Source organism: Sciurus carolinensis, chromosome 6, assembly GCF_902686445.1.
Source record: "Sciurus carolinensis chromosome 6, mSciCar1.2, whole genome shotgun sequence".
NCBI classification, from domain to species: domain Eukaryota; kingdom Metazoa; phylum Chordata; class Mammalia; order Rodentia; family Sciuridae; genus Sciurus; species Sciurus carolinensis.
In genome coordinates, this window is record NC_062218.1 from 114,665,172 (window position 1) to 114,688,719 (window position 23,548).

Genomic DNA, 23,548 nt, shown 5'->3' on the forward strand with positions numbered 1-23,548 from the left:
CGCACCCCCACCCGGGCTCAGTGTGTGTTTTATACGTGTGTATATCTCAACCCCCTACAGTAGCCAAGAGAAAGCAGCTAGCCAATGAGAGAGCCCAGTTTCATAAAAGCTGCTCTCTGATTGGCCCGATGCGAAAGGGCATTGGGAACAAAGAAAAGTCCCTTTCAGGTATAGAGGCTGAGAGCTCCTTTTGCTCCACTCCCCCTGTGTGTGTGTTGTGTTTCGGTCCTGATTTCAGTGTTGCAGAACAAGCTTGTGTGTGTGCACCAGGGGGATTTTTGTTTTTTATTTTAATTTTAATTTTTGTTTTTACAAAAAATACACAGGACGGTCTGTGACATTTGATGGTCCATCTTCTTTAATAAAAAATTTGTTGAAGAGATTATAATTTCCAAAATAAAGCGGCTGCAACCAAACACATTCAATGCAGTTAGAAGGAAAAGGTCAACTCGATCCCATACAGACCGTAAGTACGGTTGCGTGGTGTGTCTCTATATAGCACTTAGCGGGGACTTCATGCAGGGGAATGTGCGAGTTTTATGCATTGAAATGAGGAACTAGTTACAGGGTTTGGCTTTTGCATTTAGAACAACCCAAGAAGGGTGAATTTTATTCAGTGGAGGGTAAAGCATTTGTAACTTCTTCACACAAATTAAGCTTGACTGGGCACTCGGGGTAACTTAGAGTAAATTACCTTTTGGGCTCTAACCCAAAGGAGAATAAAAGTGACACAGTTACATATCCTGGTCCGTAGTGTCAGTTCTCTAGCGCACCTTACCTTCTTCCTCTCCTTTCCTTGCTGGGCAGCCCCCCTCCCAAACCGAGCCATTAAAATGGGGGCAAGGGCAGAACAAGCCGATTTTTGTCTCCTGTCACATTCTAGTGCCCAATAATTTAATATTAAGGGAATATTCATCCATTCCATCTAATGGTTATAACTACCATTTTCCACTGTCTTAAAAAAGCAACCAGCAAAGACACCATTAAGAGAAAAAGAAGAAAAAAGAAAAAAGCCCCACCCAACCCAAACAAACCCACAAATAGTAACAATGGTGTGTTTATTACAGGACCCAGTTTGGGAGCTAGAAAAAAATGTTTTTCTTTGTGTAATACATGAAGGGGTCCCTAAAATCCAAATAGTTCGGAGGTGCTCTCCCCCTCCCCCAAGCGTCCGCTCTCTGGCCCCTTGGGAAAGCCGACAAATTGGAGATAAGTTGAGGAAAGGTTTATAAGGTGTTTCTTTAAAACATCTGCTTTGCTCTTGTGCTCATTACATTTCACTCCTTCCGAACTTCCGAGATCCTAGATCTGAGAAATGTTTCACATTCATAACTTGTAGCTTCGCCCACTGCGGGGGGGTGTGACGGTGGGGGGAGTGTGTGCAGGGGGAGGCGAGAGACCTTCAGCTTTTTTTTAAAGACCAGATCAGTATTTTCTTGATACGCTTGTCACCATTTTTGTTCTCACGACAACCAATTGAGCCCTTGATCCTCACGTGATGTGAAAGGCTTGCACTGTAACAAAATCGCTCCTTTTAGATGGTTGGTTGTTGCTAACTCGCCCATCCCCCTCTCCCGGCCCCGACATTTCCAGCAAAGCGACTCTCCACTTCCAATCCATCAACAATTCATTACTGCTTTTAGCTTCCAAACGCCAGCTAATTAAAAATACTAAGCCAAGCTCCGAGGCCATCTGACTAAACACAGGAGGGGGTGGGCAAGAGGTGGAGGAGGAGAGAAAAAAAATAAATAGAAGGGAGACGCACCGTTTGCTGCGTGTGTAAGGGGGGAAAACTGTCTTGAAAAAGGTCGCCTTAAATTTTTTTTTTTTTTTACTCTAATTATCGAATTACCACATGACTGATGGACTTGAGCGACAGAGGATTTTAGACCGTCCCCGGGGGGGTATACTAGGAACTCGGTTCCTTTTTCTTAAAACAACATAAAACAGGAAAACATCACATCCTTTAGGTTTCGAAGTCTGAGCCCATTTTAAACGCCGTTATTTCCTCCGCTCCGCTGCCCCCCGCCCCGAGCGAATGCTGTTATAACTGGTTTATCAGCTCACTGAATCGTCTGCTCCCTCCTCCTCCACACCTTTCTTTTTCTCCTCTGGCTCAGCTTCTCATCCCACCCTTTCTTCCTCCTTCTCCTCCTTCTCCTCCCCCCATTCTTCTTCCCCCTCCTTGTCTCTTAAGTTAGTTCGAGAAATCAAATCTGTCAGGACGGGCGGAAAAATGCCACTTCCCGACTAACAGGCGGAATCCAGCCCAGATTTTCAGTCCTTTCTTCTTATTCTTTCTTCCCTTTCACTAATTTATCCCGATGTTAGCACATTCTGTCTTGTTACTAGCGGACGCCTGTAGGTTTGCTACATGGGATCATTACTTACTGATCACGGTGACTCTGAAGTCTGGAACTGAAGGCGGAATGAGAAGTTGGGAAAACTTTTTTCTCTAAGCTCTTTCTCTCTCTCTCTCTTTTAAACCCTATTATTCTCGATGCTTGTTAAGAGGGAAAAAAACCTTTGGTGCTTCTGTTGTGAATGTGAAACATTATCTTCCAGCTGTACAGTGACACATTTTTTTAAGGAGAAAAGGACTCCTGATCCGTTTGCCAAAAGAGGGGGGTGGGGAGGTGGAATAATGTTATCGAGTGATTATTCTGGCTGAGATGTGTTATTTGGTTTCTTCCTTCTTGATCATTTGGTGTTTAAGTAAAATGAGGCACAGGCTTGTTTGCCGAGTGGAGTGGGAAATGCATTTTGATTTGCTGGCCTAATTAAAAAATGATAAAGGATTAAAGGTAAGCAATGTCTCTCTCTCTGTGTGTGTGTATATATATATATATGTATATTTATTTATTTTTTTCCTTGACAATCAACTGTTAAAAAGGGGCTGATCCCTTTAAAAACCGTTTTAACTGCTCTTTGTCAAACACACACTCATTTGCGGTCATTGAGGCCACCTTGGCGCAGATCACTTAAAGTGTATGTCTTAATCAGTTTCCCTGTACAGTCAGTAGCACCATATTTAACAGACTGAGCAATTCTGTGACCTAGGGATATGGTAGAATTGTTTAGGTGGATCTTTTTTTTTTTTTTTTCTGAAGGCAAATATTTAACCTTTTATATAACACTGTCTTTATATAGAGAAATGCTCTTGAAGACGTGTGTGTATTTCAAAAAAAATTGTATAAGCTTTTGGGAAAGGGAGGATAGGAGGGAGGTATGTATGTGTGTGTGGGATTATTGGTTGTTTTTTCTGTTCCTTACTGGGAACAAATACCAGATTGCCCAGACAATTTGTAAAAAGAAGTACTAAAATTAGAAATAAGGAAAATTTAGCAACATCATTCTGAAAACTAGCCTTCAGAGAACTTCCAGGGTCTGGTCTTTTAAATTGCAAGAGCTAGGACATGTTTAGGGCTGTTTGATGCCGTGTTCCTCTTGTTTGAGTGTTCAAGCTGTATTTCAGAGGCTGAGATATCACATGTGCCAGACAAAATTCTAAACTTAAACCCACAAAAACCTTCCTGGACTTGAATCAGATTCTTAAGGTATTTTAATGCTTTTTAAAAAGTGATTATCCTTGTGTTGTTGATAAAGGGATTTTAGTAAGATGCTTACTGTCATGGGTTTGTTTTGGGGGTCTGATTATTTTCCTTTAAACCTGATATTGGACTGTGGAGACAATACATGAGGCACCTTACTTTCTATCCTTCCCTGTACCCCTTACTGACTCCCCAGTATTAATCGTTTTTTATTCTGGTAACACCCAGACAAGAAATATTCGACTTTTCCCCTTCACAGGAAAAGGTGGACCTGGACTGAAGGGTGTAAAATCCCTGGACACATTCGTGGGGCAGGATAAAGAAGAGGAAGATTGGAAGATTTTTTTTTTCTTTAAGAGAAAGCCCAGCGGAGCTAAACGAATGTCCCCTCATCTCCAAAGGAAAGTTCATCGGATTTTTATTCTAGAGAGCTCATCTTCAGGATGTCAGTGAACATTTCTACTGCAGGAAAAGGTGTGGATCCAAATACAGTTGATACTTATGACAGTGGCGATGATTGGGAAATCGGGGTTGGAAATTTAATAATTGATTTGGACGCTGATTTGGAGAAAGACAGACAGAAATTTGAGATGAATAATTCCACCAACACCACTAGCAGCAGCAGCTCTAAGGATTGTGGAGGTCCGGCCTCCAGTGGGGCCAGTGCTACGGCAGCCTTAGCTGATGGCCTAAAATTTGCTTCTGTTCAGCCCTCTGCTCCCCAGGGGAATTCACACAAAGAGACCAGCAAATCAAAAGTGAAAAGGAGTAAAACTTCTAAGGATGCTAATAAATCTCTGCCTTCTGCTGCCTTGTATGGGATTCCCGAGATCAGCAGCACTGGCAAGAGGCAGGAAGTCCAAGGGCGCCCTGGAGAGGCAACTGGCATGAATTCAGCGCTGGGTCAAAGTGTGAGCAGCGGCGGCGGCGGCGGCGGCGGCAACCCAAACAGCAATAGTACCAGCACCAGCACCTCCGCTGCCACCGCGGGGGCAGGCTCCTGTGGGAAAAGCAAAGAGGAGAAGCCAGGTAAAAGCCAGAGCAGCCGAGGCGCCAAGCGGGATAAGGATGCGGGGAAATCCAGGAAGGACAAGCACGACCTGCTGCAGGGCCACCAGAATGGCAGTGGCGGCCAGGCCCCTTCCGGGGGGCACCTCTATGGCTTTGGGGCCAAGAGCAATGGAGGTGGCGCGAGCCCCTTCCACTGCGGGGGCACTGGGAGTGGCAGCGTCGCCGCTGCAGGGGAAGTTAGCAAAAGTGCTCCGGATTCAGGGCTCATGGGAAACTCTATGTTGGTAAAGAAGGAAGAGGAGGAGGAGGAGAGCCACAGGCGAATCAAGAAACTGAAAACTGAGAAGGTAGGATAAAGTCGCCTTCCTAGATGTCCCACTCTCTTCTGTGTGCATTTGTGTGGGTGTGTGGGGGTGTCCCTCTATGTGCCTTACACTTCTTCGTGCTTTCGTTCTTTGTGAGATTTCTTTGAGATATGTCCTTTACATTAAAATTTGATATGGGGGCGCTTTCATGGGTGCAATGTTTGACTCTTGCTGCTGTTGCTTCTGCTGCTTCTGCTGCTTTGGGCCCCCAGGTGGGAGGGTCTGAGTGTTGTAAGTACCTTCTGCCCTGCACGTGAGCTCCTGGCCAGTCAGCAAGTTGTGGTGTGCTTTCAGTTGAAAACTTGCTTATGCACCCACTTGCCTCTTGTCCTGGTTTCTCCCCTAAGAACATTGTTCTGTTTAGTTAACATGCCCATATTATTGCTAGTAATGTGTCCTTAGGTGCAGGGTTCAAGTTTCCTCTGTGGAGAGCATCCTCCAGGATTCCATTTTACACTTCACCCTCAGTCCATTCATTGTTACTTTCTCCAAAATAGTTCAGTCAAAGGATATCCTTGGATGATTTCCTGTTATTGCTTCTGAATTAAACTCCAGGCCTGGGGTGTTGGGTCATTGGTTTCATAAATGTGCAGCAAAACTGAGATGGTTTTGGTGGCTGCTAGGATGATAACTCTTCCTTGTTCCCTCACCAAGTTTTTAGCTAGAGATTTGTTTATCTCCTGGGTGCCAGCTTCACTGGGGAGCTTTAATGCTGTAAGAAGAGTAAAATAGAGTTGGTGGACTGATATTCCTGAAACGTGGAGACATAGCCAAAGGAAAGGTAGACACAGAAGTGAGGCTGAATACTAGATTGTGTGTTGCACTTGAACAATGTGGATAATTGTTTTAGACCATTTGGGTCCTTTCCCCCATCTTTGTCATTGTCTTAAAATCTGCAGTTAACACTATCTTGGGAAAACTGCCCTCAATGTTTTGCTGCTTAGGACTGGTCTTGCTGGTCTGGGATGTGATTGTTGCGCATTGAGTAATGTCTGCTGTGTCCACCAGGCAGGCTAGGAGCTAATTGGGGTGTGAGTGATCTTTCTGTAAAATTAACCTTTAGATTAATTCTACAGGTTGTGCCTTGCAGAAGCAGCATTTCTATCATGTGGCTTGTGGTGTGGTTGTTTGGAAATATGCTTATTAAATGATTTGATTTTTGTCCTTTGCTGATCAGAATTTTAGGTGGTGGTATATATCTTCGGGTAACCATTTCTGTGTGCAATTATTCATGGTTCTCTATTTAAACCTTTTTATTTTTGTTTTTGTGCATTCAAGATTCAAAAAGGAGTTTAGGAATAAAGTTTTGATTTTAGAAGTTGACAGAGGTATATTAAGTGTAGCTAAAAATGCCAACTTGGAAAGGACCACTGAACGCTTTTTGAAATTCATATCCTCTTGGTTAGATAGCCTTTTACATTGATGAATTTAAATCAGCTTTTTAAAATCCCAGGTTTTGATTCTTATGTTTAAATGTGCAGTTTCACATAATTTCTACTAAAAGGCATTTTGAAATGTTCTTATTATTTAGTACAGTAGGGCATTTACTTTTGTTGCCAATAGTCTTCAAATTGCAGTTCTAATCTGCTTTAACTATCTAGATGAATTGCCCTAATCCAGTGCTCACAATGGCTGTGGTTAAGGAGTCAGAGGCATTTGATTGGATTCACTGGCTGCCTGGAATGTGGGAGGTACTGCCCTTTTGCATTCCCCTTAGCCTTTTAATCTTCCAGCCAAATGTTCACATTCAACAATTTTGTTTAGCTGGCAATCGGAACATTTCAGGATCTCAAAGGCTGCTGTCATGGCAACTGAGATTAGAGCGTGGTGTCGGTTCTCCAGTTTTTGTGTTCTTTTCACTTTTCAGTCACAGAGGAAACTGGATGAAGAATGGAAGAATTAAATTATTCATATACACGCAACCCATCTTCAGTCAGAGCAGTATAAATGTGATCATATGAATTACATGAATGAAGAGCAAACAAGTCATGGTGGGGCTGGGGTGTGGAAGGGGAGAGAGAGCACATGGCACTTAGATTCACTCCTGGCCCTAAGTGGGAAGGAAGCTGCACTGCCAACTTTAGCCACTGGAGTTGGCACAAAGGTCCTCCTGGGATGATTTGGAGGCACTTGGATCTTGCAGGGTTGGCCATTCTTGTCAAGCAGGGGAGTTGGCTCAGGATCTCAGACTTCATTCCTTAAGTCTTTCTTCCCACCCCCACCCCACTCCACCCCAGAAGGACTTGAAAATGCTTTCATCCTTGGCACACAAAGATGGCACTCCCTGGCATGAATGCCACCCAGGGAAGTAACTCTAATTTCACTAACTAGTGGTTATGTCAAATTAGGCTTCAATTTAGAAAATACTTCCTAATGATATGAAGAAATCTATTTAGGAAGTAAAGATTGAGTAGGACAGGCTTCACCTGACAAATGTTTCAACTCTGAGGCATCTTTGAGGAAGGTTTTATTTTATTTTAGGTGGTGCTGGGGATTGAACCCTGGGCCTCCTGCATGCCAAGCAAGCACTCTTATTTACTGAGCCATATCCCCAGCCCTAGGGAAGGGTTTTGATTTTTGGACATTTTATGCAATGTTTTAATTTCAGCCTTGCTTGATTATCTGAGTTTGTGAAGATCCAGCTCCTTAAAAGTGAAGATGATTAATTTTCATTCATCAGATGTGTCTCACGAGGGGCTACATGTGAAAACCAAAGGAGAGTGTAGGTGTGTGCACATTTGCCCCCCACCCCTTTGGAAGGTTCGCAGGAGATTCATAAGACTTGCTGTTACTGGTTAATTTTCACAGCATGCTTAAACGTCTATTTTTGGTATGTTTATTCTATTTCCTCACTATACAAAGTCATGTAAAACATGATAAATTAGACCTTATGAAACCTAATTAAATCAGTGAGTGTTCTACTCCTTTATGTGGAAACCACAAGCATGTTGTAAAAGTCGCCACTCCCTTAATACGTGAACAAAATCAAAACATGCCATAATTCTAAGATGTTTGAGCTATATTTCTATAGCCCATTTTGTGGTTAAGCCACCAGTGACATGTCTGAATAAGTAGATTTGACGGGTTGGCTTTTGGATGTTAAAACCTGCCTCCCCACCACCCCCCTCCTTTCTTTTGATGCATAATAGTCTTGTGTTGAAACCCTTCTTTATGTGTCCTCCTTAGCCGTCTTATAGTTTTGACTTATCAGAGAGGGAGGCATTTGGCTGGGCTAAATAAACAGTTATATAAAGTATTATACATGGGTTTATTTGATCGTTAGATAATTTGAAGATTCTTCAAAGCAACTAATACTTAAATAGAAATGAAAAACACAGGAGGTCACATAGTTGTGTCTTAGGGTCCTATTCAATATATATTCCCAGGAGAGAATTATTTCTGTAATATCATATTGCTTTCATTAAGATGGTCCTTGTCATTCTAAAGGTGATATCTATAAATGGACCTGCCTATAAAAGATATCATTCATTTTATTTTATTCTCTTGCAGAAGCCTTTTTACACCTCACTAGGGAATTCTGGCACATTTTCTAAGTGAGTGTGAGCAGTTTAAGAACATATTTTGATTAATGAGTTTTGTGGATGATTTTTTTTTTCCAGATATAGTGCCCCTTATGAATTCTGCTTAGAGAGTGCAGATTATCTATGGTGAAATAAAGGGGCAGGAAGGTCACTTGCTATAATTAAAGAACAAAGTCCATTGTTGTTGGACAGCAAACTGTTTTGAAAGCTACATAAGGGATTTAGCTGTTAAAAACGTTGGTAACTAAGGCTGGCTCCCAGTCAGCATTGATCCAGCTCCTTACTTTTCTATAGGCTTCCCTGGAGGGTGACAGGGCTTTCTGAGGTGGGTGCAGAGGGGCTGCCCTTCCCCAAGGAAGGTTTCTGTGAGAACCCATGTATTGGAACACTTTTGTGACCAGGCTTATCACTGAATTCTGAGTTTAGTATTTGCTGGAGAGATTAAGAAATATGCACAACTGCTTAAGGAGATAATAGCAACTTTTAGTAACTTTACAAATAGTCTGTAAAACAAAAAGCGAGTGTTGGGGGGATTGATTGTCCAAATGTCATGAGGTTAAGAATGCTCTTCAAGTGAAATTGCTTGGCTGCAAGATGGTTTTAATTAGAGTGTTATAAAGACTTATTTTTCCTAAGCAGCATTTTATAGTTAGTAAATTAAATGTATGCCGAAAGTGCTAAGCAGAAATCTCCCTAACCACAGAGGTGTTCAATAACCAGATTCAAACAACATGGAAAGAACCATCTGTTCTTCGTTTTCAGCATGAAAAACAGGGATTGGATGGCTGAGATTTGCTCCAATTTTGATGGTGTCTCTGTGTGTGTGTGTGTGTGTGTGTGTGTGTGTTTTAAATTTAAAAAAAGTTCACCTGATACTTCATAGAAACTTGAAATTGCAGTAATATGAGTAACACTGTGAAAACACATGTTCCTACACTTATTTTAACCAGTTCAACTTTTATTTAAAAGATTTCCAGAAGCTCAGCCATTGACCACTTTATAATGGTTATTTGGTTCCTGCAGGCACTCACAATGGGGGTGGGGGTCAGTTCTTCAAAGATCTGACTATTTAGTCAGTACCTGAATTATTCTGTCAATTTAGCCCCTGGAGGTGGGAGGCGCTCTCACAGGCTAACCTTGGTCTGCGTTTATGGTTAATCTAATTGTGTGTGATAGTGCTTTAGATTGGTGTTTACTATGTATTGGCCATGTGCTTGTTCGGAGATGTAGTCTAGGATTGTCCATAATGAGCAAAATACATTTGTAAGGATAACTTTCTAGTTTTTGACTTTTAGGCACTAAGATTCTTGGTTCTGGGTTAGTAAGAGCCCTGGGTAAAACATTATCCGGCCTTTGTTTGAGGTCTTTTATTGAAGCTAATGACTGGGCTTGTGCCTCCCTGAGATAAATGACATTATCTCTGAGTGGGCTGACAGGAAACAGACATGTTAATGGTGAAGCTGCGGGGAGGATCTGCTCCGGTTCTGACAAAAGAGTGGAGAAGGGACCCCTGGTTGTGGTCATTAACACATAATGCATTCTTGCTCTTCCTAAGAGGCCCTTGATAATTGGAAAGCTATTTTAGCCACAAGCACTTAAATCATAAATCTACTATTCCTAGTTCCTTTGCATTCTTAAAAGTAGCAAAGTAATGTGTTTTTGTTAACAAGTGTGTGATCTGGTTTTTTAGCATGGTAGCAGTTCTAGGCTGCCTGATCATGACATTTAAAAGAGGTGCAGGTTGAACTCTTTTTATCAGATGGGCCCACTCTTTGTCTCTCAACATTGCTCTGCCATGGGGAAAAAGTGTCTCCAAAGCTTAAGAAAAGTCATTTTTATACTTGAAGATGTCTCACGGGGGGGGGGGGGGGTGAATTTTTTTTTTTTTTTTTATAAGCTGGGAAAGAGATTTTACTCAGTGATCTGAATGTGATGAAACCTGCCTTTTGAAGTGTGTGTTTTTAAAAAGTCATGGTTATAATTGAGTTTCAATGCAGTTTAAACTCTGCTTCTTGAACGAAGATAATTGCCATGTTGAACACACTCTAGAGGTGTAGAAGAGGTGGAAGGATTGTGTTATTCTATTCTTTAATATTAAGCACTGGAAGTTTTTCATAGTAATTACTGTAGCACAACATAGTTTTTTGATTGCCAGCGCTCTGAACTTGCTAGCGATCTGAACATCAAGGGATTCGCTTGAATACTAAACAGTTTATTCCTTACTTGTATAGCATTGTTGTATAATATGGAAGGGAAGCCAGAACTAAGGAAATATTGGTTTATCCTTTATGGCAACATCACAGTGGAAATAATCCTTTTTCTTTAGGTTTGTTTTCAACAAATGATAATAATGCCTACCTAAGATGATAGAAGAAAAGGTGAGATCTTTGCCTCAGTAATGACTTAAATTATCCTTACAGCGTGGCACAGGGATCATATTGGTGCTCTGAAACTGGTATTTCATAGTTGTGTGCATTTAAATTTAGTTGCATATGTAGATTGGATTGGGAGCATTAGGTGGTATGGGCTTTATTCTTTCAAAAAGATCACCATTGATTCTGTGTTCTACTCCGCTACAGAGTAAATGGGCCATTTTCAGTTCTCCCTTCCCACAGAAGTTTCACTAGTGGCTTCTTGCTTTCTTTTACAAGTTTTAATTGAAGCTGGTTTTGGCAACAGGAACAAAACCATTGCACCTAAATGAAAGGTTGTTGAACTATTCATAGTTGATTGACCGGGCATTTGGATTGTTTGTAATGTTATTTTGGGGTGAGGGGATATTCAAGATGGTCAGACTGGCACTTTGTTCTTAAAGTCAAATGTTGCATATTTGCTAAATTTTGTTTTGATTAGGTTTCTAAACAAAATTTGGGCATGTAGTAGAAGAGATTGTAGGTTTTGCCTGACAACCTGAAATGATCACAAAGCAAATACAAATACTTATATTTTGATAGGTCTGTAGAACTTGAACCATGGAAATCTCTGATATGTAGGTTTTCTTTTCTTACCCCCAGTGAAGCTAAATGAAAATTTAAAAGTATATGTTATAATTGTAATAGAGAACTCAGAACAAGTGGGTTTGAAATGGTGAACAAATACTATTGCTGATTTTTCAAGGCTACCCTGCCTCCACCCTTGGTTTGATTATTATTCATTGTGATGACTCCAGCTCAACCACTGAGGTTTCTGCCTCCTGGGAAACCTCATTGTCAGCCAGCACCTTAAGAAAAATGTGCCTACACGGACATTTTAGGCATAGTCCAGTAATGTCATGTGAATGCAGCTTTTGCAGTTCTAGAGTAAATAAAAATACATTGATTATATTTTGTGTTGTACATAATGATTTTAGAAAGTAGATATTTAGGTTGTGGAATTGGCTTATTATGTTAACCAGAGAGCAGATGGCATGGTGCCACAGACGTATAATTTTACTTAAAGGGACTTTTAAGGTTTTGATGTGTTTTCTTTTCCTCTTATTTCCCTGATGGCTTCTTTTTATTGAAGGGTAACTTAAGGAGACCTGGTAGCAATTTTACTGCTTTCCCCTGACAGTTTGAAATAATAGCTTGGTCTTTGGTTGCACTGATCTTCTACCAGTCAGCTTGATTCTGGTTTTTGTCATGTGGCAGTGAATTAAAAAAAAAAAAAAGTGTTTGTAGTATGTTTTAAGAAATGGACTCTTTTATATGCTTCAATTAGCAACAGACGACAAAGTTCCAGTTGGTCACACTTTCATAAACTCCTGGAAGTCACTGTTCTTCCTTTTGATTAAAGAAAACTCCTGGTTTGATTTCTTAGGAAAGCACATCTGGCCCTCTGGCTGCTTTCTGTAACTTTCTGTCCTTCACATTAGTCACTGAAGGTTCAAAGGTTATGTCTGAGTTGTTCCTAGTTAGGTTAGCAAGCTTTCCCCATGTTGGAGGGCTGTACTTTTGGTTACTACACTCACCACACGTTTGGATTTAGTTGGAATAAAAGTACCATTTGTTTCTGTGCCTAGATTTTAATTTAACCTGTTCTTCACTTAAAATATCATCAGAGTTAGTTGGAAAACATCTCCGAAAACTTTTCTTCCCCCTAAATGTGCATAGCCAGACCAGATTACTTTTGGATTTCCTGTCACATCCCTGGCTGATTTTATGGATGGCTCATGTTAAAAACAATAATGTTTGAATTGGAAGAACTGCAACCTTGGGTTTTCAATCTTCATAGAGAACTGTTTATTTGTGTGTGGTTCACCACAGTACATGGATAATGCTATCAAATCTGTGCTTTATTATAGGCTTATAACTGTCCCAGCAGCGCTTAGTTAGTGTTCCTGAGCTTCAGTTCTTCATCAATTCTTTTGTGATGGAAATGAATTAGAACTGAATCTTTGCAGCAAAGGAGAAAATAAGCACAACAAATAGAAACTGTCCCCTGAGCCATTTCAAAAGTAAGCAGCGTGAGTTTTTTAAAAACACAATTATTTTCTTAATAAGTGTAATATACATAAAAAGAGTTCATTTTAACTTTGGTGAAGATACATGGAAGATGAGCTGAACCCTTGGACAAATGGAGCCTGCTTCAAAAACTAGTCTTTATTCCGACTTATTGTTTGACGTCTTGAATAAGAGACTGAAAAGAGATTCATTTCCCCAGATCTTTAAGCTGTGCTGAAGGTGGAATTTGAGTTAGGTAATAGTATTTGCTTCTGATCCCCAAAGGGAGCAACATGATTTTAAAACAGAGCGATTGAGCTTTTCCACATCCAACTCCATTTGGGCAATTGTCTCCATTTACATTCCTTGCCCAAATCCTTCACCAGCCTTTCCCATGATGCCGCAGCAGATGCCAGACACTGAAGTAGAAAGCCAGCAGCTGTTTCCATTACTCCATTGCTGTATTATCCCCTACAATCTGCTTTCTTTTTCTCTCCCTTCCCCCACCTTAAAAAATAAAGCAGCTTTCTCTCTCTTTGACTTTTGCATCCTCCAGTTTATCAGTCTGCAAGTTTAATATCTTATCAGTAGCTCGGGCTTCTTCTGAAGGCGCATTTATTGTTTTCACTTAGGGAGCAGATGGAGGGCCCGGGTCCCTGGGGGCGTGGCCGCTGGCGCCTCGGGCCTGGGCTGCGCGCTCCCGGCGGGGCCGCGGGGACGCGCCCTCCTTCCCGCCCGGGACCCGTTTATGGCCCTGAGCGCTGTAAATCTGTCAGCTCTTCACGACGCCTTCACCTCTTTCTTCATTTGCTCCAGCTTCTAGTTTGACAACGTTCCCCTGAGGCGGAATTCTAATCTGCTTCCAATTAGTTGCAAAATGTGACTGAAATTTCCACATTATGACTGCTGTTTTACTTGCACGCACACATCTAGAAACAAATTAATGCTCTTGAATATTTATTTTTTGAGCCCTTGAATTTACTTTAAGAGGAAGAGTTTCCAACTGTTTGGAATGACTTCCAGGATTTGCATTCTTCCCCGCCCCCAAAGTCTCCTACAGTTGGGTTTATTCAAACAAAACAGAACAACTATGGTTGGGGTCCCCGCCCCCACCAGCCTTTAATGAGTCTTTGCCATCTTTTCAAGATTTCCCCAAATGTATTGCATATGTTTAAGTTTTGCAAATAAATTTTGTAGTATTTCTAAAATAAACAAAACAAGGATGTTTGGCTAAGGAGGGGTCCCTATAAAGTGTTTTACTAGAACACAAATACACGCAAATTTACTTCTAAATATAGCTAAAGTTTATTTATTTGGCCAAAACACAGAGACTTTGTTCTACGCTTTTAAATTCTTTGATTTGATTGTCAAAAGCTGTAAATCCAAATACATGAATTGGGTGATTAATTGGCTTGACAAATATAAGGACAGCATTAGCCATGTCATTGTGGGTAGTAACCTGGGCCCTAAATTTGTGTGTAGGTCTTTGGATTACACTATCAGAGTCTTTGAGTGCTTGAGTTGCAAGAGTTGGAATGGGTGTAGTCCTGTGACTTAAGTCCCCCCTTCCCTTAAATAATCTACCATGAGGAGAGTGAACAGGACTCTGGGTTTTGCGGTGATTTTAACCTTGAGCCAGCAGATCATTGCTTCAACTCTCATTAATTCATCTCTATTTCTTCCTTTTCAGTGATTTTTTTTTTTAAGATGCTTGATCCACCTGATTATATTTTAAATGTTAGAGTTGTTTAAATTTTGGTTTTTGAGAAAGTCAAATTAAGACTACTATTTACCTTATTTGCCTTGAGAACTTCTTTCTCCAGTACTGTACTGGAGAATTTTAACTACTTGGACAGTGGATTTCTGACTTAGTGTTTGCAGAAAGGTGGTACTCTTAAGTTAAAGAATGTAAACAGTGAAATTTACTGGTGCATTTTATAGTAGAATTCAGTCCTCAAACGTCTTGGCAGATTGATATCAACTGTAATAATGGGCTTTAAAGAGGTGTGAAGGATTTTATTGATGGTAAAGTGGTTATGTTGATCACATCACTCAGTATTAGTTTCTAAGTAACACCTTCACATGTAAATGATGCATCCATTGTTTTTTTCAACATTATTGTCATAAATAAAAACCCTGCACTGATTTTTACTGTCCTTTTTTATGTGCTATTTTCAATCTCTGTAATCAAGAGGTAGAGCATTTATTTCACTACATTTAAACAAAACTTGTTTTAGCTTATATATTCTATATATAGAATATAAATTAAATGATTTTATGATAAAACCTAATTGTTAGTACACCAGAATTCCAGAAGAGAAGTAGGAGTGCTCTTTGTATTGCTTTCTTTCTTTTTACTCGATTACTGGTAGTAGGAAAAAAATAAAAGTCAGATTAAGATCCTTAAAAATTTCAAATGTGGGTCTTTCAGATTGCAGAGACCTCCTGGGCACAAAAAAAAAAAAAAAAAAAAAAGAAAAAAGAAAAAAGAAAGAAAATAGTGGCCCTATAGTGAAATGCTTACAATGGGCATGATTGTGGTAGCCCCTCAAGTCCTGGGGTTCACTAATTACCCTTTAATGAGGTCAGTCTGCCCGGGCTTTTTCCCTACCTTGGGAGGGAAAGCACACAAGACGGTTGGAGTTCAAGTGGATCTTTCTGTATTTGCAACTTAGCATAACTGCTTTGAAGGCCCCCAGGGTGCTTAATTGGGGCCGTGCATTTTTGTTTGGGGGGAGACTGCACACAGCTCCTCATTGTGCATGTCGAAGCCACTGTGCATCTTGGAAGCATTACATGCTTTTGTTGATGGTGCATAGTTTTATCAACTCCAAATGAGCTTATTGCCTTTTAACCATTGGAGAGCTAAATAATGGAAGAACCTAGAAGTCTCTGGGTTGGGCAGCCGCCCAGCAGTTAAGGGAAGGAAAAAAAAAAAAAGGAGAAAAGACGAATGAATGGTTTAATTGTAGAGCAAACCATTTGTTTACAGATTAAGATTTACTTGGTCACTAAATCCTATGGAATAGGAGCTGAAAGAATGAGACTGTAAGGTACAGAAATTGAATGCCCAGTGTTGTGTTTTGTGATCATGCTCAGCTGTTTTTGCTCCCCACCCCCTTTTTTTCCACAAAGGAGGCAAAAGAAGAATGAATTGTTTAATGGTGAGAACAGTCTGGCCAAGTGTACTTTTTGAGCTCTAAAGAATGAGGGGAAGAACGAGGAGGCAGGTTGTTATGTCTTTGCTGCTGCTCAAGAAGTTGAAGCCTTCAGCTTCTTCTAGCTGAGAGGGGACTAGAAGATTGTTGCTGAACCTTCCTGTTGGTTGAGGGGGGTGGTGGTGGGTGGAGTAGTGAGTGGAAGAAAGGTGTGTGGGAAAGTGGGTGGTTGCTGGAGGCCTTTGTGGCCATGGCCCTGGACAATGCATTCTCATGAATAGTAGGAACCCTTTGCAGAAATCCCCCTATTTCATTAGTTAGTTTCTGAATAGAGAGGGACTCTCCAGCAATGGCAGTGAAGTGGTTTAGCAGCTTTTTTGGGGGGATGTGGGGGAGGAAGAGCTGTTCCCTGGCACTCTGAATTTCAGCATTTTTTACCTCCCCATTTTAAGGATTTTATTATATTTTAATAGTAAAAGGCCAGAAACCATAGTGTTTGTCCCATAGTAGTCGTATTTCATTCTTTTAATCTGCCTATGAATAAATAGGCTTATAGAACTCTCTAGTAGAGTGTTGTTTTCTAGCTGTGTCATTCTAAGCACTCCCCAGATCTCTGTTTTTACTTTTACATTAATCTTGGGAGTACAACCCGTTTTCTCAAACTGTTGTCTTGTGTATTAGTCTGTTGCCCTTTCTGTTAACTCAGGATGTAAGTACTGTTTCTACACCAAGTTTTTGTGTTTTGTTAGCTCGTGACTAGGCCCATCCCTTCTGTAACATAAAGTCATTTGTTCATTGCCTGATGTGAATTTGATCAACTGAGCTTTTAAAATCTTAGTTGGCTTAGGATGATCTTGTTTTGTGTTTTTCTCCTTTAAGTTTGGCCACTATTGTTTTCATATCATGATTCTTCTGAAATAGCATGATTTTTGAGTCCAGATGATGGCTGAAAACTTCATTCCACAGATGTATTTCTTCTGGGATTGGGATGGTGGTGTTGAGCAACACGATTGTAAGGGGCTGGAAAGTAAAGAGGGTATTAAAATGAAGACTTGTCAAACTGCTAGTGACTTGTTAAGTCGTTTTTGTTCATTTCTGATGCTTTCCTATTATCTTCTCTGTATTAGTGAGGAAAGACACTGGAGCATCCAACATAATTTTTAAAACTCCTGATTTTTAAATTGCCTGAAACTTAGCACTGTCATAGTCACCAAGTAGACTAACTTTGTGAAATCACATTTTTTAAAAAATCCTGAATTTTTTTTTTTTTTTTACTAAAGTGGTAAAACTCTACAAGTGCTCACCTAAATTTGATTTTTCTGGTGGTTGTTTGAATGTTAATATGTTCTCAGTCTAGGTTTATTTAGACACCAAAACACAAATGCAAAAATGAAAAACATGACTTGGGTTAATATTTACAACAGCCTTGGGCTATGTAAGCTTGAGATCTCTCTACGGTTTTAATTCTTTTGGAAAGAAAACTTTATATCAAATTGTCAGTGCCTCTACAAAATGAATGCTTCTAAGGATTTTTAAAATATCATCTAGTTGGGTAAGTTTGTGTTCTCTTGTATAAGAATGGGGAGAAGGTTCTGAGTTTCCTGCCCCTCGGGACTTTATCTGAACAGGAGCTCCCCTTGCTCTTCTTCTGTGTATTATTTAAGTGAATTCTTTGTGTTGCCCATGTAAAATGTGAAAGGAAAAACGCTAACCTAAGATGCTCTGAAAAAGATTTTTATAAACCTACTTACCCCAAAGTCTAGTACTTTGTGTCTTAGCTCATGTGAAAGTTTTAAAGTCTCCTTTGAAAGACTAGTGTATGAATCTATAAGCCTGCCATAAATTCATGTACATATTTCCTTGTAAAAACCAGTGTTTTCCATTTACCTGGAGCTTGTACAGCTGCAGAGTTACTTCCAACAGATAATCCTGTCCAATTTTAGATTGATGGAAGTTCTGTAATACTACAGTTATGTACTGGTGATTGGATGTCAGTTTAATGTACTCAGAGAATGTACTTGAGTTTTCCTTTTCTGACAATTGTAGTAAACTCTGAAGACTCTTGTTCTTGAAAAAAATCTAGAAAATGCCCAGCATATTCAAATCATGTTTTTACCAGTGTTCAATACATAAATATAGAACTCTGCAAATTGCTTTTGAATTTAGTGAGCAGTTTGCCAGCACAAACCAGTAGCAGTAGGACAGTAAATGGTGGTTAAAAAAAGAGATGCTGTTTTATCTTTTGTCTGTAAGATAAATTGTGAAAGGTTTTTGAAGAATTTCATTTTGGAATTGTCGCAACTCACTTTAGTATAGGAATAACATTAACTGTACAAATAATTGTGTGCAGTGAGGTATAGTTGCCTCCGTGTTATCTGAGCCTCAATGTGCGTGCATAATTGGAGAGATTATTGGAAAGAGAGTGTTTTGCTGTGGTAGATGTGGTTTAAATCCTAGCGCTGAGCATAGCATTTAGTTTCTCAGCTTACCCACAAAATCTGTGACTAATTTAGTGAATGTGAAGATTTTTGTCCAGATGGTTAGGTTTAATTGTAAAAACTGGAAAGATTTCAAAGTACCCTTTGGGGGAGTACGGGAAACAAACAACACAAAAGAATTAAAAGTAACTATAAATCACTAAATATAGCACATATGTATATATTTCATATTTATAAACATACATAGTCATATATACTTAAACATACACACACATATATGTATATACAGTCAAGGAAAAGCTTAAAGAATTGATTGCAACAGCATGAATAAATAGGATCTGTGAGTGATTGGAATGTTTAAGGATTCACCATGTTTTATTCTTAAGTATTTCCTAGTTTGTGTTTGGCCTTTCTGGACTCAAAACAAGTTTCTTCTCAAGTATGCTAAAGTATTGCTTTCTGGTCGCTGGTTATTCTTGGTTGAGGGGCTTGGTAGTGACCAAATGTTAGGGCAAATCCTTGCTCTAGCCCAGAACTTTAGTGGCTGCTTTTGCTTCTTTGTGGGGCTCTGAGGCTTGGGCCAGCTTGCTCTTCCCAGTCTGCAGCTGTGAGGCCAGAGAGGTAGTAAGCTTGCAAAAAGGGAAGGTAGATGGAGCTTATGTATCATAGCGACTTCCCTTTCAGCATCCATTTCTTCTTCACACTTACTCCATTTGATGGCTGCACTAGAATGGAAATGATAATCTGAGCTGATAATTTTAGAGCTGCTCAAGACCTCATCCTTCTTCTGGTTGTTCCCTGTGAAGAGCAAAGCTTTAGGGACAGAAATTGTCCCCCCCTTCAAATTGGTTTTGAAGTTGGTAGGCTAATAGGGTTCTATGGTGAACTTTGTGTTACCTGGAACAACCAAGAGAGGAAGAAGAGGAATGGGCCATGGGGTTTAGAAAGTAGCAGGACAGAAGGTGAGATGGGCTACTGATAATGTCTGCTGTGTTGGAGAAAAGTGGAACTTCATGGCACAGTGCTCTACAAGGCAAGAAACATGGACACATTGCTTGTGCAGGAATGGAAATGTACCCCGATATTTATAAACATACACATTTCATAACATTCAGGAAGTAGAGAGGAGGAGCTAAATGTATGTGTTATATTTAATATGTATCAATTGCTTTAATATTTGATTATAGAGTCCTTAGCATTTAAAAATGGCCCGAGAAATGAGCTTGAGGTTATCTTGTACAGCCAGGAAGATAAGCAGGCCATGGGTGTTGGGATGGTGATTTTCATGCCATGAAAAGTCTATGTAAGAGAAGTGGCTCCCTAGGAGGAGTAAAGTGTAGGTCAGTGAGGTCATCCTCTTTTCAAGCTCTTCTCTGTCCCCTTCCACCACTCTTGGTCTTCCCTCTATTTCCTGAGATCCTTCTCTAGGGGTTTCTTAAGATACTTACAGCCAGCTTTAAGATTCAAATGATGAAATTGAAGCAGGATCTGACATACTTTCCCTTCCCCCTGGTGTTTTTTTGGAGAGGGGCATTTTTAAAACTAAAATAGGGAGTACGATTCATTTAGGGATCTAATAAGCAAATGAGAGTCTGAAGCTTGGTACTGATATTAAATTGTGCTGTGACTCACACTGCAGTATAAATGTTTTGTCTTTTTACTTTTCACATCTGTTATTCAAGTTTTACATGCATTTCTATCCATAAGTTGTGTTTTCTAGAAATTTCTGCCAATTTGTAAGATACCTGATGAAATTGATATGAGGAACAGAACTAATGCACAGTTATGCACAGTTATGAACTGACAGTTATGAAGAAGAAGCTGAGACAAAGGCCACTGGGATTCCAAGGACACAAATCAGAAAGATAATGGATGTGATAAGCTCACCACGATTTGTGCAAGCAGTGGTATTTTTAATTTCCTCTGATGTCTTCATTTTGGGAAAAGAGAGCCTTTTGGGTTGCCAGAGTACACGGTTATGTGTTTTTCTGTTGGAAATTCTGGAACATCTTAGGATAGAGTGGGCAAGGAGGTTGACCAGAAAAACAAAGGTTTGCCTACTTGTTGCAAAACTTCTTCTGTTGTTAATATTTCTTTAAGGCTTCTGGTGCTGGGAACTGCACACGAGGGATGAAGTTGAAGTTCAGGGGCTGATGGAGCTGATTTTGAAGCTCTATTACAGGATAGAGAGCTGTATCAAGTATAGGCTTGAGATGGGAGAGAAAGAGCAGACTCAGCAGAAAGAACCACGTCAGCAGATTCAGCAACTGACGCTGAATGGAGAGGGGAACCAAAGCCTGGAATCCCGATTGATTGAACGTTTGCACTTTTTTCTGGACATGCTTCCTAGGCTTTTTCTTGGCTGACTGCACATGCTGTTAAATCCACTCAGATAACACACGCGGAATGTGTTTTGCACAGACCTTGTCGAGATTGGGTTGGGAGTTGGGCACAGTCCTAATCATGCAGGACCTTGTAGGTCATAGTAAGGAGTTTGGATTTTAGTTTGAATATGAGAAAATTTTCAGAATTTTGAGCAAGGGAATAACATGATTTGGTCTGTTTTTTAAAAATCTTACTCTGACTACTGTGTACAGAATTGCCTATAGAGAGACAGGAAGACAAGAAGAGGAATAGGGAAATCAGTTACAGAACTTACTCAATAGGCCCAAGGAGAGGGAAGAGACTTGGTACTCATGAAGGCGGAAGGAAGATAGGACTTGGATATGTAGTCAGGAAAGAATGAGGATTAAGGATAATACCTGGATTTGGGGGCAAGTGGAATCAAGAGTTGTGATTAGTCTGGTGCATACCTGTAATCCCAGTTATTCAGGAACCTGAGGTAGGAGGATTCCAGGTTTGAGACCAGCCTGGTCAACTTTGTGAGAGCCTGTCTCAAAATAAAATAAAAATGACTGGGGATGTGCTCAGTGGTAGACTGCCCCTGGGCTCAATCCCAAATACCAAAAAAAAAAAAAAAAGAAAAAAAAAAAAAAAAAGAAGAAGTACAACTCACTTTTGATATAGCTGCTGGTTGCCAAGTGATGTTTGATCAGTTGGATGGCTAGACAGGAGGCACAGATGAGGAGAAATGGTTATATATAGCTTGAGTTTAAAGTTGTTGGGCTGGAGTGGGTTACCTAGAGAAAGGATAGTTGGAGAAAACTGGGGTCCAGAGCTGAGCCATGGACATTAGGATGAGCTAGCCCCACTTCAGTGAAGCGAAAGAAATCCAGTCAATCTGGTGTTTCTGGAGAGCAAATGAAGAAATTCCAGCAAGGAGGCTCTGATCAGCCATGGCAAATACTGCCAAGAAGTCAGGTTAAGATGAGACTCAGGACTGACTGATGGCAACCTTAACATAGATGGTCCTGGGATGAGGGATAAGGAAATTAAAAATCTGACTGCAGGACTGGATTTTTTTATGAGTGAGAAAAAAAAAAAAAGAATATAATTAATACATCATTCTTTTCTATAAGGGGCACCATGAGGTCAGGGACTACTCTATCATTTTCTTTAGAGTGGGGAACTTTTAACAGACTGTTTGCAGAGGGGAGGATGGTGAAGAGAAGTATCAAATTAGACAGAGGTGGTGCGCTGGTGTTTGGGAGGGTCTGGTACATGGGTGCAGCTGTGGGCTTCTGGAGTTGCTGGGACAGGTAATCCATCTGAACAGGAAGAGTCTGCATACATGCAAGGGAGGGAGATAGGTCTTGTGCTTAAAAACCAAACCAAACCAAACCAAACAAAAAATAGCAAGTTTTTATCATTTGTGCACTGTTGGTACTATGTTAAGTTTTTGTTTTGTTTTGTTTTGTTTTTGTTTTTACCTGGAGATGCAGACAGCAGTTGGATATTCATTTCTTCATTCATTCCACGCCTCCTTCCCCCAGCAGTTTAGGGGAGCTTTGGCCATTTTATGTTCAGACAGTAGAAATCTTAGAAAGGAAAAGTGCTGATACAAGTTTGAATTTGTTTTTTCCTTTCCTTCCTTGGTCCTCTCCTTCCCTCAGCAAGTAGTTTTTGAATGTCTATCATATGTGAAGCACAATCTGGGTCCTGGAGGTCCAATAGTGAACAAACCAAGTATCTGCTCTCATGAAGCTTATATTCTAGTTTATTCTTGTCGAATGAATGTATTTTGGTTGGCGTTACGTGCTTTAAGGGAGAATCATGTCTGGGAAGGTGGGAGAGAGAGTGGGATTGTGGGAAAGGAGAGTTGATATTTGTTTATGTTTGAGTAGGGACCTGAGTACAGTGGGGAGGAGCCATTTGGCCTCCTGTGGTGGGAAACTTTAGACCTGGGAAGCCGCCTGTGTACAAGCCCTGAGGTGGTGAGTGTTTGGTGTGTTTGCTGAGAGGCAAGTGCCAGGAGATGAAGTTCAAGAAGAAACTGGAGGCCAGGCTCAATCAAGTAAGACTCAAAGGTGGGAGGGACAGGCTGTGATGGCCCTGTGTGGGAACCTGCCCTAAACTTCACTATGGCTCCAGTCCTTAGATTTCATTTTCATTTCTAAGAGGTTAAGATACATGAACAGGCTATCTTGTATGAATTTTATCAAGTGATTCACAAGGCAAGATTGTAAATATTGAGGCTTTAAAAAAATGTAAAAGAGTGGACAAAAACGTTACCTTCTTCAGAAGACATTGATTAAAAGAGATTCTTTTTCCCTGGGGCATGTGTTCAGATGTCTCAGGCATCACAGACTTACATACGCGATTATATTAATATAGTTGATTTTTACCAATTTTGCTAACAACAGAAATAGAAGGGGTACTAATGTAAATGGGTCAATATTTTTTGCCTTTCACCTCCTCCTTTGAAGAATAGTCTAGAACCCTGAGAAACTATTGCCATTTATTAAAATACTTTTTGACTTTTTTAAATTTAAAAAAGCAGTAAATAAATCTATAGAAGTTTAAGTTGTAAAATGTTATATAATGGAAAGTAGTTTTTACTTCCCCCTAAACGTTCCCCCTAGCCTATTAGAACCAGCTACTTTTAACAATTTTGTGTGTCTCCATCTGGTCAAGCATATATTTATGTTTCTCCTCTCAGTAC

The 23,548-nt window shown here is 40.2% G+C and overlaps 1 protein-coding gene across 6 annotated transcripts in view; it reads left to right on the forward strand.

Moving 5' to 3' along the window:
• The first annotated feature begins 222 nt into the window (after positions 1 to 222).
• Znf608 (zinc finger protein 608) overlaps positions 223 to 23,548 on the forward strand; it is a 105,158-nt gene continuing 81,832 nt past the window's right edge. For 3 of the 6 annotated variants that reach the window (XM_047556239.1, XM_047556242.1, XM_047556243.1), the window contains exons 1-2: positions 2,216 to 2,804; positions 3,811 to 4,909. In XM_047556239.1, coding sequence (XP_047412195.1) covers positions 3,995 to 4,909 — 915 coding nt within the window. In that variant the 5' untranslated portion in view covers positions 2,216 to 2,804; positions 3,811 to 3,994. Of the gene's footprint in view, positions 467 to 2,215; positions 2,805 to 3,810; positions 4,910 to 23,548 lie in introns of those variants that run through there. The other 3 variants (XM_047556240.1, XM_047556241.1, XM_047556244.1) reach the window with 3 other exon arrangements.